Genomic DNA, 15,988 nt, shown 5'->3' with positions numbered 1-15,988 from the left:
AAAGTGAACACAGATTTTTTTTTATTTTTAGCAAATGTATAAAAAACAAAAAACAGAAATACCTTATTTTCATAAGTATTCAGACCCTTTGTTACGAGACTCGAAATTGAGCTCAGGTGCATCCTGTTTCCATTGAACATCCTTGAGACATTTCTACAACTTGACTGGAGTCCACCTGTGGTAAATTAAATTTATCAGACATGATTTGGAAAGGAACACACTCGTCAGTGCATAACAGAGCCATGAGGTCGAAGGAATTTACCGTAGAACTCCGAGACAGGATTGTGTCGAGGAACAGATCTAGGGAAGGGTACCCAAAAGAATTCTGCAGCATTGAAGGTCCCCAAGAACACAGTGGCCTCCATCATTCTAAAATGGAAGAAGTTTGGAACCACCAAGACTCTTCCTAGAGCTGGCCGCTCAGCTAAACTGAGCAATCGAGGTCGTATTGCCGCATTGTATCATGTATTTGGATATTTCTGTTAGGGAACACTACCGGGTGAAGTGTGCGTGTGCAATAACTAAATTTGCCCTTGCACTCCTAAATAATGCAATTTTTAAGTCTACAAACTTAGTCTACTCTCTTGTAACAGATTCTAGTTTTGGAAACAGAAAACTGTATTGAGATCAAATGTTTAATCAATGAGAAAATTAGCAGAATGTTGGCAAAAATCCATCTCGCCCCATCTTCTCCTACTGCCAGCCACTGGGTTTCCTCTCATCCCCATATTTGGTAGTGCGTGGCAACGCCTACCGGATGCTTCACATTTATACATCCGGTGAAATATCTTGCTCATTGTTCTATCTGTGGTTGGGATTTAGCGTAGGGACATCCCAAGGATCCCTGATAGCACCATCCCTCAGAGGACATTGTCAAGTCCTCACACACAGCTAGTTAACTGGATAGGTTGCACTCGTCACGGAAATGGCGATTGGCGAAATGTGAATAAGGACCAGTCCCTACCAAGTGACAGTGACATGTTTTTTTGTGTCTCTGAAAACATTTGAATGTTAGAGCTTGAGGAATAGCCTTACTAAAGAGCAAAAATAACACAACAGATTTCGCTGGCTTCACTAAAAAGCTATAACATTACCACAACTTTGAACTTCTTAGCATCGCACTTACTTTAGATTTGGGCATTGCATCCATTGTTTGTCACGACACCCTACCATGACACTTTACGTAACAGTAAATGGCCTGTGCGCATTTTACTGAGCTGACAAGCTTCTGTCCACTCAGCACTCACAGTAGAAGCAGTAAGACTAAGAGTTAGTTCACTCTCCTCTCTGACTGGTGTGGATGCGTTGGCCCGGTGGTAGTGTCCAGTCTTAGTGTAGCGCGAAATGTACAAAAAGTCCAATTCTATCAAGAACGGCTTTTATGACGAGCGTTTTCTTTTCATCTTATATTGGTCCTTTTCAATGGATTAAACGGTACGAAATATCGGCCAATAATACTGGTGAACCGATAAATCGGTCGGGCTCTACTGTCCAAAGAACAGGTTACAAGTGAACAAATCGGATGTGTGTGTGTTCAGGCAGAAGTCATCTGCTGACAATACCACACTAGTTGTCATAGTAATGACATGGCACAGTGGTGTAGACAGATAACTTCCTATCATTCAACAGTTAGGTAGCAAGCTAAGGTGACAACAATGCCTACCATTGGCTGTTCAGACTCCAAGAAAAATAACAGATTCGAATTGGATATGCAAAAAAAACTTGATTTGAGTCACTTCAAACTGTCAATGCGAACAAGGCTTTACAGGTCTCAACAAGAACTGGTTTGCACCATTGTAGCTTTGACAGGGCACAAACATCTCACCCTTCCTGAGGACGCGTTTCTTGGCCCTGACGTCAGTTTCCAGCTCGGCTGCTCTGATGTAGATGCGGACAGACCCGGGGAGGTGACGCACCGCCTGGGCCACCACTGCCTTGGCTGTGTCCCCTGGCTGCAGCCTGGCAGCCTCCAGCCACACATCCTCACTCTGGGGACAAAACACACCCATTCATCATACACATTGCCTGGGTCACCACTGCCTTGGCTGAGTCACCAGGCTGTAGACTAGCAGTCACATCCATCAATCATTATCACCAATGAGGTGAAGTTTTTGAGCACTATCATTAGTCTGCAGTAATGTGCAGATTACAGCCAGAGACACATCTAGACTAGACCTATCTATTATCTAATACAGGGGAATTAGGCCAGCCCATTTTTAATGTCTGGAAATCTAACCAGGCCAGCACAGACACCGACTGGTGGAGAAATTGAATGCCGCATTTAAAACCTAAAAAGTGAACACACAAATATACAGATAAGCATCATGGGAAGCAAGAAGTGCACTTTGAAAAGATACACAAACTGTAAAGTATGTTACCTTGGGACACATCTCAGTGCCCTTCATGATGAGGTTCCGGGCCACCTGTAGTTTCCCTGTCACCTCCTCTAGCCTGGCCGAAGCAATCCAGGCGGGGGGGTGGTGGGGGTTGGTCTCCCTCACTGACTTCAGCAGCAGACGGGCCTTCTTAATGTCACTGCACATTCACAAGAAGACAGTCAACAACACAGACAGAGATATAGATCAGCAACAAATGTGTGTTCGTAGCTAAGTTTATTCTCTGGGCCCCTCACCTGATGTCTCCTCCATGAGTGGGGATCATAGAGTTTAGGTCAGTGAGATAACCTTTAGGGTCCACCACCGTCTGTCCACTCACAGAGTCAGACACCTGAGAAGAGAGAGATGGAGATCAGCACAGATATACAAAACAGGAAGTTATACTGGGGATCACATGCTTACTGGAGACTTTCGATACCACCTGACCAGTCCCTTCCATAAAATATACAGTGAGCTCAAAACTAAATTGGGACAGAGACACATTTTTTGTTGTTTTGGCTGTGTACTCCAGCACATTAGATTCGAAATGATACAATTAGTATGAGGTTAGTGCAGACTGTCAGCTTTAATTTCAGGGTATTTTCATCCATATCGGGTGAACCGTTTAGAAATTACACCACTTTATGTACATGGGGTGGCAGGCAGCCTAGTGGTTAGAGTGTTGGGCCAGTAACCGAAAGGTTGCTAGATCGAATCCCCGAGCTGACAAGATAAAAACCTGTCATTCTGCACCTGAACAAGGCAGTTAACCCACTGTTCCGAGGCGGTGATTGTAAATAAGAATTTGTTCTTAACTGACTTGCCTAGGTAAATAAAGGTAAAATTAATAAATAAATAGCCCCCCCATTTTGGGGGATCAAAAGTATTCTGACAAATTCACCTGTATTAAAGAAGCCAACAAATTCACTGATATGTGTATTAAAGAAGCCAACAAATTCCCCGATATGTGTATTAAAGAAGCCAACAAATTCCCTGATATGTCTATTAAAGAAGCCAACAAATTCCCTGATATGTGTTTTAAAGAAGTCAACATTTTTGTATTTGGTCCCATATTCCTAGCACACAATGACTACATCAAGCTTGTGGCTCTACACATTGGTTGTATGCATTTGCTGTTTGTGTTTCAGATAATTGTGTCCAATAGAAATGTATAGCAAATAATGTATTGTGACATTTTAGAGTCACTTATTGTAAATAAGAATATAATATGTTTCTAGACACATCTACATTAAATGTGGATGCTACCATGATTACAGATAGTCCTGAATGAATCATGAATAACGATCAGTGAGAATGTTAGATGCACAAATATCATACCCCCAAAACATGTTAACCTCTCACCATTACAATAACATGGGAGGGTAGCATTTGATATCATACCTCCAAAACATGTTAATCTCTCACCATTACAATAACATGGGAGGGTAGCATTTGATATCATACCCCCAAAACATGTTAATCTCTCACCATTACAATAACATGGGAGGGTAGCATTTGATATCATACCCCCAAAACATGTTAACCTCTCACCATTACAATAACATGGGAGGGTAGCATTTGATATCATACCCCCAAAACATGTTAACCTCTCACCATTACAATAACATGGGAGGGTAGCATTTGATATCATACCCCCAAAACATGTTAACCTCTCACCATTACAATAACATGGGAGGGTAGCATTTGATATCATACCTCCAAAACATGTTAATCTCTCACCATTACAATAACATGGGAGGGTAGCATTTGATATCATACCCCCAAAACATGCTAACCTCTCACCATTACAATAACATGGGAGGGTAGCATTTGATATCATACCCCCAAAACATGTTAACCTCTCACCATTACAATAACATGGGAGGGTAGCATTTGATATCATACCCCCAAAACATGTTAACCTCTCACCATTACAATAACATGGGAGGGTAGCATTTGATATCATACCTCCAAAACATGTTAATCTCTCACCATTACAATAACATGGGAGGGTAGCATTTGATATCATACCCCCAAAACATGTTAACCTCTCACCATTACAATAACATGGGAGGGTAGCATTTGATATCATACCCCCAAAACATGTTAACCTCTCACCATTACAATAACATGGGAGGGTAGCATTTGATATCATACCCCCAAAACATGTTAACCTCTCACCTTTACAATAACATGGGAGGGTAGCATTTGATATCATACCCCCAAAACATGCTAACCTCTCACCATTACAATAACATGGGAGGGTAGCATTTGATATCATACCTCCAAAACATGTTAATCTCTCACCATTACAATAACATGGGAGGGTAGCATTTGATATCATACCCCCAAAACATGTTAACCTCTCACCATTACAATAACATGGGAGGGTAGCATTTGATATCATACCCCCAAAACATGTTAACCTCTCACCATTACAATAACATGGGAGGGTAGCATTTGATATCATACCCCCAAAACATGTTAACCTCTCACCATTACAATAACATGGGAGGGTAGCATTTGATATCATACCCCCAAAACATGCTAACCTCTCACCATTACAATAACATGGGAGGGTAGCATTTGATATCATACCTCCAAAACATGTTAATCTCTCACCATTACAATAACATGGGAGGGTAGCATTTGATATCATACCCCCAAAACATGTTAACTTCTCACCATTACAATAACATGGGAGGGTAGAATTTGATATCATACCCCCAAGACATGTTAATCTCTCGTCATTACAATAACATGGGAGGGTAGAATTTGATATCATACCCCCAAGACATGTTAATCTCTCGTCATTACAATAACATGGGAGGGTAGAATTTTTGGTGGGGTATGATACATTATTTACCATTGATTTCTATTAGGCACAAAATCATCTCAAACACAACCAAAACAAACAGCAAATGCATCCAATCTTGTAATCATTGCGTGCTAGGAAAATGGCACCAAATTCTACCAAAAACGTTTACTACATATTTGAATTTGACCCAATACTTTTGTACTATGTTCACATGATATTTTACATGAACATTTTAGTCATTTACCAGACGCTCTAATCCAGAAAGACTTACAGGAGCAATTAGAGTTAAGAGCCTTGCTCAAGGGCACAGACAGATTTTTCACCTAGTATTCGAACCAGCGACCTTTCGGTTACTGGCCCAACGCTCTTAAGCACTATGCTACCTGAAACCTGATATAGATGAAAACACCCTAAAATGAAAGCCGTCAGTCTGCACTTTAACCTCATAATCATTGTATAATTTCAAATCCAAAGTGCTGGAGCACAGAGACAAAAAGAAAAGTATTACAATAAATGTCCTAATACTTTTGGAGCACACTGTAGGTTGGGGAATAACAGTCAAACTAGACACAAGCTTTTAAGTCAGTAGGACTAAAGTTATGCATTACCTGGCTGAGCCTCATGTCCATCAGTGTGTTCCTGGCCTGGCCGATTTTCCTCATGTCCAGCTCTCCTGTCCCGGGGGTCATCAGGCCAGGGGTCATCCCCCCAGGGTACGGGCTTTCCAGACCACCAGGGAGGTTCAACTGGAGACAGAACCAACACAACAAATAAGTGTCTGGATGAGAACCAGTAGCCTAGAAATACTTGTTGGCATGGGTAGGATTAGGGCTGTGGCAGTCATGACATTTTGTCAGCTGGTTATTGTCATGCAGAAGACTGCCGGTCTCAAGGTAATTGACCGTTAATTAACAAACAAGTTTCGCATCTCCAGGCCTCTACGCATACAAGCCTCTGATGCGCACCTTTGGAACCTCTACATGTAAAATAGTCTAATAATTCAATTTAATATACACTGGGTTACAAGTAAGGGATTACAAAAAACGGTAACTGTAATCTGTTACTTTACCAGCAAAAAACATATTGTAATCAGATTACAGATACTTTAGAAAAAACAGATGATTATTTTGAGGATTACTTTTAAATTCAGAAAGGAAGTGTGTGGGGGAAAAAATCTTTGACACTTCTGTTTTCTCAATGACATTCAAATCAGCATTGAAAAAAGGATCAAGTTTAAATTTGTTCCACCTGAGCGAGTCTGACCACAAGTCAGAGACCACCATGATGACACACCAAATGTGTTTTATGGATCATGGGAAAAGAGCAGGAATAGGCTTTTGTACAGTAGGCTACAGTACTAGCTATGTCTTCCAATGGTGCGACTGCTATCGGCATCCAAAGATTATACAACTTGAATAAATGCTTGGAGGTAAGGATGACAGCAGTGGTGTAGTCTACGGTGATACGTGTAACGGATGTGAAATGGCTAGCTAGTTAGCGGGTACGCGCTAATAGCGTTTCAATCAGTTACGTCACTTGCTCTGAAACCTAGAAGTAGTGTTTCCCCTTGCTCTGCAAGGGCCGCGGCTTTTGTGGAGCGATGGGTAACGACGCTTCGTGGGTGACTGTTGTTGATGTGTGCAGAGGGTTCCTGGTTCGCGCCCGTGTCGGGGCGAGGGGACGGTCTAAAGTTATACTGTTACATATGGATATCACTTATTATTGATATCCACATAGTGCACCGATTATTTTTTTTCACCTTTATTTAACCAGGTAGGCCAGTTGAGAATAAGTTCTCATTTACAACTGAGACCTGGCCAAGATAAAGCAAAGCAGTGTGACACAAACAACAACAGAGTTACACATGGGATTAACAAACGTACAGTCAATAACACAATAGAAAAATGTATATACAGTGTGTGCAAATGAAGTAAGATTAGGGAGGTATGGCAATAAAATGGCCATAGTGGCAAAATAATTATAATTTAGCATTAACACTGGAGTGATAGATGTGCAAGTAGAGATACTGGGGTGCAAAAGAGTAAAAATAAATAACAATATGGGGATGAGGTAGTTGGGTGGGAATTTACAGATGGGCTATGTACAGGTGCAGTGATCAGTAAGCTGCTCTGACAGTTGATACTTAAAGTTAGTGAGGGAGATAAGTCTCCAGCAATTTTTGCAATTCGTTCCAGTCATTGGCAGCAGAGAACTGGAAGGAAAGGCGGCCAAAGGAGAAGTTGGCTTTGGGATTACCAGTGGAATAAACCTGCTGGAACGCGTGCTACGTGTGGGTGTTGCTAAAGTGACCAGTGAGCTGAGATAAAGAGACAAATATGAAGCGAGGGCCAGCCAACGAGAGCATACAGGTCACAGTGGTGGGTAGTATATGGGGCTTTGGGGTCAAAACGGATGGCATTGTGATAGACTACATCTAATTTGCTGAGTAGAGTGTTGGAGGCTATTTTGTAAATGACATCGCCGAAGTCAAGGATCGGCAGGATAATCAGTTTTACGAGGGTATGTTTAGCAGCATGAGTGAAAGAGGTTTTGTTGCGAAATAGGAAGCTGATTCTAGATTTAATTTTGGTTTGGAGATGCTTAATGTGAGTCTGGAAGGAGAGTTTGCAGTCTAACCAGACACCTAGGTATTTATAGTTGTCCACATATTCTAAGTCAGAACCGTCCAGAGTAGTGATGCTAATCGGGCAGGTGCAGGCAGCGATCGGTTGAAAAGCATGCATTTATTTTTACTAGCATTTAAGAGCAGTTGGAGGCCACGGAAGGAGTGTCGTATGGCATTGAAGCTCGTCTGGAAGTTTGTTAACACAGTGTCCAAAGAAGGGCCAGATGTATACAGAATGGTGTCGTCTGTGTAGAGGTGGATCAGAGAATCACCAGCAGCAAGAGCAACATCATTGATGTATACAGAGAAGAGAGTCGGCCCCCCGATTGAACCCTGCGCCACCCCCATAGAGACTGCCAGAGGTCCGGACAACAGGCCCTCCGATTTGATACACTGAACTCTATCTGAGAAGTCGTTGGTGAACCAGGCGAGGCAGTCATTTGAGAAACAAAGGCTGTTGAGTCTGCCGATAAGAATGCAGTGATAAGAGTCGAAAGCCTCTGTGATTCACACTGCTGCTCTCTCATTCAACTATTTGCACCTCACGGATTGTGGTTGTTGTGGATGAACATTCACAAATCTAAATGTGTTTTCGAACTCAATAATGGTTGAATTCAAGAAATTTAAGCAGCCTATCAACCATTGTTTTTGAAACCAGTGGACAGCCAGTGAAAAATGCCCTTTTGCAAAAGCTGCATAGTGCAGATCCCAGCCTATGGAATAAGCGTGGGGCTTTTATTGCTCAAATCTAATTCATGCTGATAAAAAGTCCATAAGCCTAATGGACACATACTCAAACTTGCACACTTTTGATAGACTTAAAAGGGTCAATCTGTAGTTGCTATATCAATTTTGGGACTTATCCATTGATTGCTGAAGAAAATAACTTATAAATGTCTCATGGGCTTAGTTCAATTGTCACACTCCATGAGAACCCAAAAGAGAAGCTTGTTTTACTCCAATGTTTGCAAACATTGGAAATATAAACAAACACTGTATAGCCTCATAACATTGTTAAAACTATCATTTTGATATCATGGATGGTCAGTCCTTGCATCCATAGCTGTCGATTAATCTGAGAGTGGTTACATTTTTACAGGGCCATCCCTCAACTGTTTACCAAAACAGAGGCGGGGCAACATTTTGTTATTGTTTCATCTGTGGATTTCAAATCAAACTTTATTTGTCACATGTAGACTTTACAGTGAAATGCTTACTTACAAGACCTTAACCAACAGCGCAGTTCAAGAAGAGTTAAGAAAATATTTACCAAGTAGGCTAAAATAAAAAGTAATAATAAAAAGTAACACAATACCGAGGCTATATACAGGGGGCACCGGTACCGAGTCAGCGTGCGGGGGTACAGGTTAGTTGAGGTAATTTGTACATGTAGGGGGGGGGGGGGGGGGGTGACAATGCATAGATGTGACAATGCATAGATAATAAACAGAGAGTAGCAGCAGTGTACAAAAGGGTGGGAAGACAATGTAAATTGCCCGGTGGCGATTTTATTAATGGAAGCTGTTGAGGAGCCTTTTGGTCCTAGAAATTGGCACTCCGGCACCGCTTGCCATGCGGTAGCAGAGAAAACAGTCTACAACTTGGGTGACTGGAGTCTCTGACAATTTTATGGGCTTCCCTCTGACACGCCCATTATATAGGTCCTGGATGGCAGGAAACTTGGCCCCAGTGATGTACTGGGCCGTTCACACTGCCCTCTGTAGTGCCTTACGGTCAGATGCCGAACAGTTGCCATACCAGGCGGTGATGCAACCCGTCAGGATGCTTTCAATGGTGCAGCTGTAGAACCTTTTGAGGATCTGGGGACCCATGCCAAAAATTTCAGTCTCCTGAGGGGGAAAAGCTTTTGTTGTGCCCTCTTCACAACTGTCTTGGTATGTTTGGACCATGATAGATAGTTGGCGATGTGGACATCAAGGAACTTGAAACTCTCGACCCACTCCACTACAGCCCTGTCGATGTTAATCAATCAATCAAATGTATTTATAAAGCCCTTCTTACATCAGCTGATGTCACAAAGTGCTGTACAGAAACGCAGCCTAAGACCCCATACAGCAAGCAATGCAGGTGTAGAAGCACGGTGGCTTGGAAAAACTCCCTAGAAAGGCTAGAACCTAGGAAGAAACCTAGAGAGGAACCAGGCTATGAGGGGTGGCCAGAGACTATAACAGAACATGGCCAAGATGTTCCAATCTTCATAGATGATCAGCAGGGTCAAATAATAATAATCACAGTGGTTGTCGAGGGTGCAACAGGTCAGCACCTCAGGAGTAAATGTCAGTTGGCTTTTCATAGCCGATCATTCAGAGTATCTCTACCGCTCCTGCTGTCTCTAGAGAGTTGAAAACAGCAGGTCTGGGACAGGTAGCACATCCGGTGAACAGGTCAGGGTTCCATAGCCGCAGGCAGAACAGTTGAAACTGGAGCAACAGCACGACCAGGTGGACAGCAAGGAGTCATCAGGCCAGGTAGTCCTGAGGCATGGTCCTAGGGCTCAGGTCCTACTGTTCGGCCCACATTTTCCTGTAGTCCACGATCAGCTCCTTTATCTTTCTCACATTGAGGGAGGTTGTGGTCCTGGCACCACACTGCCAGTTCTCTGACAGGAAGTCCAGGATCCAGTTGCAAAGGGAGGTGTTTAGTCCCAGATTCCTTAGCTTAGTGATGAGCTTTGTGGGCACTATGGTGTTGAACGCTGAGCTGTAGTCAATGAACAGCATTCTCACATAGGTGTTCCTTTTGTCCAGGTGAGAAAGGGCAGTGTGGAGAGCGATTGAGGTTGCGTCATCTGAGGATCTGTTGGGGCGGTATGGGAATTGGAGTGGGTCTAGGGTGTCTGGGAGGATGCTGTTGATCTGAGCCATGACCAGCATTTCAAAGCACTTCATGTCTACCAACTTGAGTGCCACTGGGTGGTAATCATTTAGACAGGTTACCTCCACGCATACTTTGAGTACACGTCCTGTTAATCCATCTGGCCCAGCGGCTTTGTGAATGTTGACCTCTTTAAAGGTTTTGTTGACATCGGCTACCTAGAGTGTTATCACACAGTCATCCAGAACAGCTGGTGCTCTTGTGCATGCTTTAGTGTTGCTTGGCTCGAAGCGAGCATTTATTATCAAGATATCAGTGTCCAACAAAAAGGTAGACAATAGGCCTATAACAAATGCAGCATATGGCATTTCTTTTCCACATGTAAATAGCACTTTTCAGTAGTGCTCAAAGCATGCCATTCCATGAGCGCAGGACTTATTTTTCAACTCGAATCAATGAGCCCAATCCGTCCTCCATGACAACAAAATCATAAACAACAGAGTAGGGCTGGCTAATAAATCCTTAGTTTTGGGGTCATGCGCAGGTAAAACAATTTGGCTAATCTATACTGCCAGTCAGTCCAATAAATGTTATACCCCTTGAACTTCAAGAATAGGACTTGGAAATATGGAATTCTGATAGACTTTGGTTTTTAACGTAAAGATACAATTTAATAGTATTATTATATGTAGTAGAAAGCGATGGGTTAGAAGAAGCCTACATAAACAACCCATAAAGTAAAATGTAACATGCATATATGGCCAGATATGTAAACTTTAACATTGATTTATCCTGCAATAGATGACGTTCAATTGGTAACATACATTTTTGACTTCTTCTAATGCCTCTTAAGGGAAAGTAATCTCAAGGTAAACGAATGTAATCAGATTACATTACTGAGTTTGGGTAATCCAAAAGTTACTTCACAGATTACAATTTTAGACAACTACTAACTGTTACGGATTACATTTAGAAAGTAACCTACCCAACCCTGAATATACACCCTCACAAATCCATTCTTTATTTTAGTCAGGTCTAAAGAAACATGACATGAAGAAAATGTATTTCAGAAGAACAGAATATGAGTTGGCCTACTATATGTTAGTTATATGGCTATACTCCATGCCTTAGGCTGTAGGCTTGTTCATTTAGCTGGCAAGATATGCTTATAAATCCTGTGCCATTATTTTGTAGTAAGTGTAAAAGTGATCATTTGAAACAAGTCCTATATGCTAGATTTTGTTATTTGTCAACCTTAGTTGTGAATGATACAAACATCAGAATGTGTTAGAAATCAGAACAGATATGGGCTGCATGGTGGGACTATTGGCTATTGAGGATTTGAGAAAGTAGCAAAAAAAGATTTGCTCTCTTCCTTGCCTCAGGCTGCACAGCTGTTCTCTCATCAAGTGATCATATTTTCACCCATCAGACTATTCTCAATTATAATCATGTCTTTACTAATATGTAAAATTTGTTTCGATTTAGAATGTCCCATTATCAAATGGACAGGGGACAAAAGACAAGTCATCTGTATGCACTAGAATAGTGAATGTAGGCCGCGTGCTTTCCCGCCAGTCAGTTTTGTAGGCTACTTTGGTTTTATAGCGGAGCATGTGCTTAGGAATAAACATAATTTTCACTCCATTTATTTCACTCCACGCATCAACCACTGTTTGAGGAGCATGCTCTTGCTGCCCGACGGGATTTTCCACCCAAACTCTGTATGCCATGGGCCCTTTAACCTTGATCCTGCAGATAGCAAGTGCTTAATTTGGAAAACCAAGTAGAATCTGTTCGGGAACATCGATAGTAACATGTTTTCACAACTAAACAAATTTCACTAAACTGTTGACAGCCCGCCTGCGCGCTTGAGAAAAAAATAAAGGAGAGGGGAGATGGAAATGCATTGTGGTGAGATATTCTGTATAGCTTAAAGTAATGTCACAATTGAATTATGAAAAAAAAGCCCTATTACTAGGCTATTCAAAACCAAATTTACTAATTGTAGGCTAACTGTTAGCCGCCCTGCACAATCAATGAACCAGCAGCATCGCCTGGGCCTATACGTTCTCTCCCAGACTCATGGATAGACATTTTGGAGCAGAAGGTAACCAGTCCATCCAGTATGCATAATAATACAGTCCACACTCAAAGGCCAGACCAACTATGTACCAAAGACATCTTAAATCAGTTTTGTTTGATGTTTTTTGTCATGCATAATATGTATTGTGGGCACGATCATTTTAATGTAGTTTTTTTTTTGGGGGGGGGGGGGGGGGAGACCATGCATAAGACCATGCATAAGCTCTAATAGTATGGGTGTTTTGAATTAATCATCACCGTAGAAATCATTTACATTGATGTCAGAGTGGTTAGAGGAACAAGAGCCCTGAGTACCAGGCCATTAGGACCTGATGGAGGGACAATAGAGCCCTGAGAACCAGGCCATCAGGACCCAAAGATCGTTAGCAAGCTGGGTACTACCGAAGCATGTCCAGAGTGCATAAGAGGAGATTACTGTGACTCGACAGTCATTTGAATTTTACTGCGGTCATGACTCGTGACTGCCGGTGTAGCGGTAATACAGTCTCCCCAACAGCCCTAGGTAGGATTTGGAGACTGTTTCAGCAGAAGTTGACTCCTACAGGCACATAATGAAACTGCAACATGTGACAAAACAGAGAGAGCGTGGTATGAGAGTACGGCGATGCATGACCCTTAGAAGTTGGTGAGTATGCTTGAGTGTGTGTCTGCTTCTGTGCATGTAACGTTACTAACCCCCTGCAGTGGGTCCACGGTGGTGTGCTTGTCTCCTGTGGTCAGGTGTTTGGAGAAAAAGCTGTCTGGTACAGGGGTGAGTTTCTCATAGCGCGGGTTCCTCTGGCGCTTGTTCCTGGCATCGCCAACCTCCGGGATACTCAGCCACTCCTCATCTGACATTCCTGACAGCTTCCTCTACACACAGACCGAGAGCCAGAGAGAGAGAAAGGGAGAGAGAATGTAGAATAGATGTATTGCTTTCAATGTCATTATCCATTAAGAGATGGAAATTGCGTCTTTGGCAGATTTAAAGGTAGGACTGCTCGGAGACAGTACAGGAGAGTTGACTCTGTTGCCATGGGAACACAGTGACCAACCTTGAGGTCAGAGAACTGCTGCTGGATCTTGGGGCGCTCCATACGGTACTTCTCTATCTCATCCTTCTCCCTCAGCTCCCTGGGGACCACACAGGACAGACTGGGTTAACACAAAAGAGCAGTAACACACACACACACACACACACACCCACCCCCCCAGGAGCAGTAACCCACACTAATAAACACATGGAAGTCTCTTCTCTCACCTTCTCTCCTTGCGTCGTTCGTCCATCCTCTTGTCCAGAGCTGCGTAGATAGCATCTGCCTCTTCGTCGTCTTTCTCATAGGGTCCACTGGAGAACAGACTGCCAGCATAGCCGTTAAACTGAGAAAAAGTGGGCAGAGGCAGATGTTACAATACGGTGAGAGCTGAGCTTTGCCTGAACTTGTTCTTGGGTGTCATGTATAGACAAGGACCTCATCATAGTTGGTGTCATTCAGATCCTCTTCGTCATCTTCCTGGTTCTTCTTCATCTTGTCCCCCACCGTCCTCTGCCCCGGGGGAGCATGGCGGTCATCTACCGGGTCGTTGGCATCTCGAGCGGGACCGATATCAGACCGGGTGGTGAAACCTGTGGCTCTGGAGACAGAAGAGGTAGAGTTAGATGGAGAGATTCAACAACAGACTAGAACATTATTCTTCAATCTAGCCAGCAGATCCGACCCGCTTGCTTACAGCTGCACTAGGGTCAGACATGCTTCGTGTGTAGAGTATTACACAGCAGAGCAGGTGCGAGAGATGGCTTGGAAAACATACCTCAATCCAGGGATGAGAAATGTGGCGTTCTTCAAATTGTCCCATTATCCCAACTGTTACACCGAGAAGATTAAACGACTGCTAAAAAAAATTGCAGTTGTTGTAATAGTTCAGTTGGGATAATGGGGCAATTCGGAGTATAACTCATTTCTCATCCCTGTATCAAGATACATTTTCCGAGCCATATCTCGGGTGGGCTCAGCGGTGTCTTAATCTACACTGGAAGTCTGTCAGACCCTAGTGCAGTTGTAAGCAAGCTGGTCAGATCTGCTGGCTATCTTCAACCCTGCTTCTGGAGACCACAGCCTCTGTAGTTTTTGTTTCAGTCTGGTTCTGGAGGGTTTACATAGGTAGATTGCGAGCCAAACATAGTAGTTACTAACGTTACTTAATAACAAGAAAGATGGAATTTTAGACGTATTGCATCTTAACACTATTAGCAAGATTTAGGTACAAGTACTTGATTGCCAGCCAAATTCAAGATTTAAGGTGGCTTAGTTACTGTAGCTAGTTAGCTATGTGGCTAAGCTAACTAACACCATGCCTGCTTACCCTCTGCCGAGTCCAGGCACATAGCCTAGCGGCGCGGCCATCCCAAGGAAGGGCTTTTTCTTCTTGCCCATGAGCGGGGAGGACATGGGCATTGGCGGGGGATCGGCATTACGCCCGCCACCCCGGCCACCTCCAGAACCTCTACCAGAATTCTGCCCGCCGCCCCCAAAGCCTCTACCATCATTCTGCCCGCGGCCACCGGAGCCTCTACCGAAATTCTGTCCACCGCCCCTAGAACCTCTACCATCATTTTGATTTCTGTTATTATAGTTTCCATCTCTGCTAGCCATCGTGGCTAGTTATACAGACAACGCGGTTCACTCACTAAGGTATAATAAGAACGGGTTCACTTCCGGAATAATCTTCTTCGTATGAGCTTCCGGCAGACTGGAACTTTTGAAACAATAACATACGCACTTCCTTTTACAATCATGACATTGGTCTGCAGCAGCGCCCCCTGTGGCGCTCCACAACTACTACTGCCATGCTCTACCAGCAGAGTGCAGCAGACTACAGGAAAACGTGCAGGCTAGGAGAATAGCCTACTTTAGGCCCATTGCACACATCCCAGACATGGCAACTGGAATTTGGAGTCTAAATGGTTTATTAAGTCTACCTGTAACTACAGGGAATAAATATGCATTGGTTTCGGGTCATGTATTTGATCAGCACATAGTTGAGTGAATCTGCTAGCCCTCATCAACAGAAGCTCATTAGGCTACCTCAGCCTATCTGGTTTGACAGCCAGGTCATTTTGAGTCTGCATTTCACCATTATTGACATAATGAAAGTCGACACTGTCCTATTTCTTGAGAGAACCAATTTAAAAACACAGCTGATTGGCCGACACATTTTAAACAGTGTTTTAAAATTAATTGGCACACA

At 43.1% G+C, this 15,988-nt stretch overlaps 1 protein-coding gene across 1 annotated transcript in view; it reads right to left on the bottom strand.

The window, feature by feature from the left end:
- Positions 1-15,488, bottom strand: part of prpf6 (PRP6 pre-mRNA processing factor 6 homolog (S. cerevisiae)) — a 28,656-nt gene extending 13,168 nt beyond the window's left edge. Inside the window, exons 1-9 of the mRNA XM_055932838.1 lie at positions 15,104-15,488; positions 14,212-14,374; positions 14,001-14,119; positions 13,795-13,873; positions 13,436-13,612; positions 5,802-5,939; positions 2,633-2,727; positions 2,379-2,535; positions 1,826-1,988 (exon numbers count right to left, since the gene is read on the bottom strand). Coding sequence (XP_055788813.1) covers positions 1,826-1,988; positions 2,379-2,535; positions 2,633-2,727; positions 5,802-5,939; positions 13,436-13,612; positions 13,795-13,873; positions 14,001-14,119; positions 14,212-14,374; positions 15,104-15,393 — 1,381 coding nt within the window. The 5' untranslated portion in view covers positions 15,394-15,488. The remainder of the gene's footprint in view (positions 1-1,825; positions 1,989-2,378; positions 2,536-2,632; positions 2,728-5,801; positions 5,940-13,435; positions 13,613-13,794; positions 13,874-14,000; positions 14,120-14,211; positions 14,375-15,103) is intronic.
- Between the last annotated feature and the right edge of the window lie 500 nt (positions 15,489-15,988).

Source organism: Salvelinus fontinalis, chromosome 8, assembly GCF_029448725.1.
Source record: "Salvelinus fontinalis isolate EN_2023a chromosome 8, ASM2944872v1, whole genome shotgun sequence".
Taxonomy (NCBI): Eukaryota; Metazoa; Chordata; class Actinopteri; order Salmoniformes; family Salmonidae; genus Salvelinus; species Salvelinus fontinalis.
Note: the sequence above shows the minus strand (reverse complement) of the source record. Positions and strands in the feature narration are given on the sequence as shown.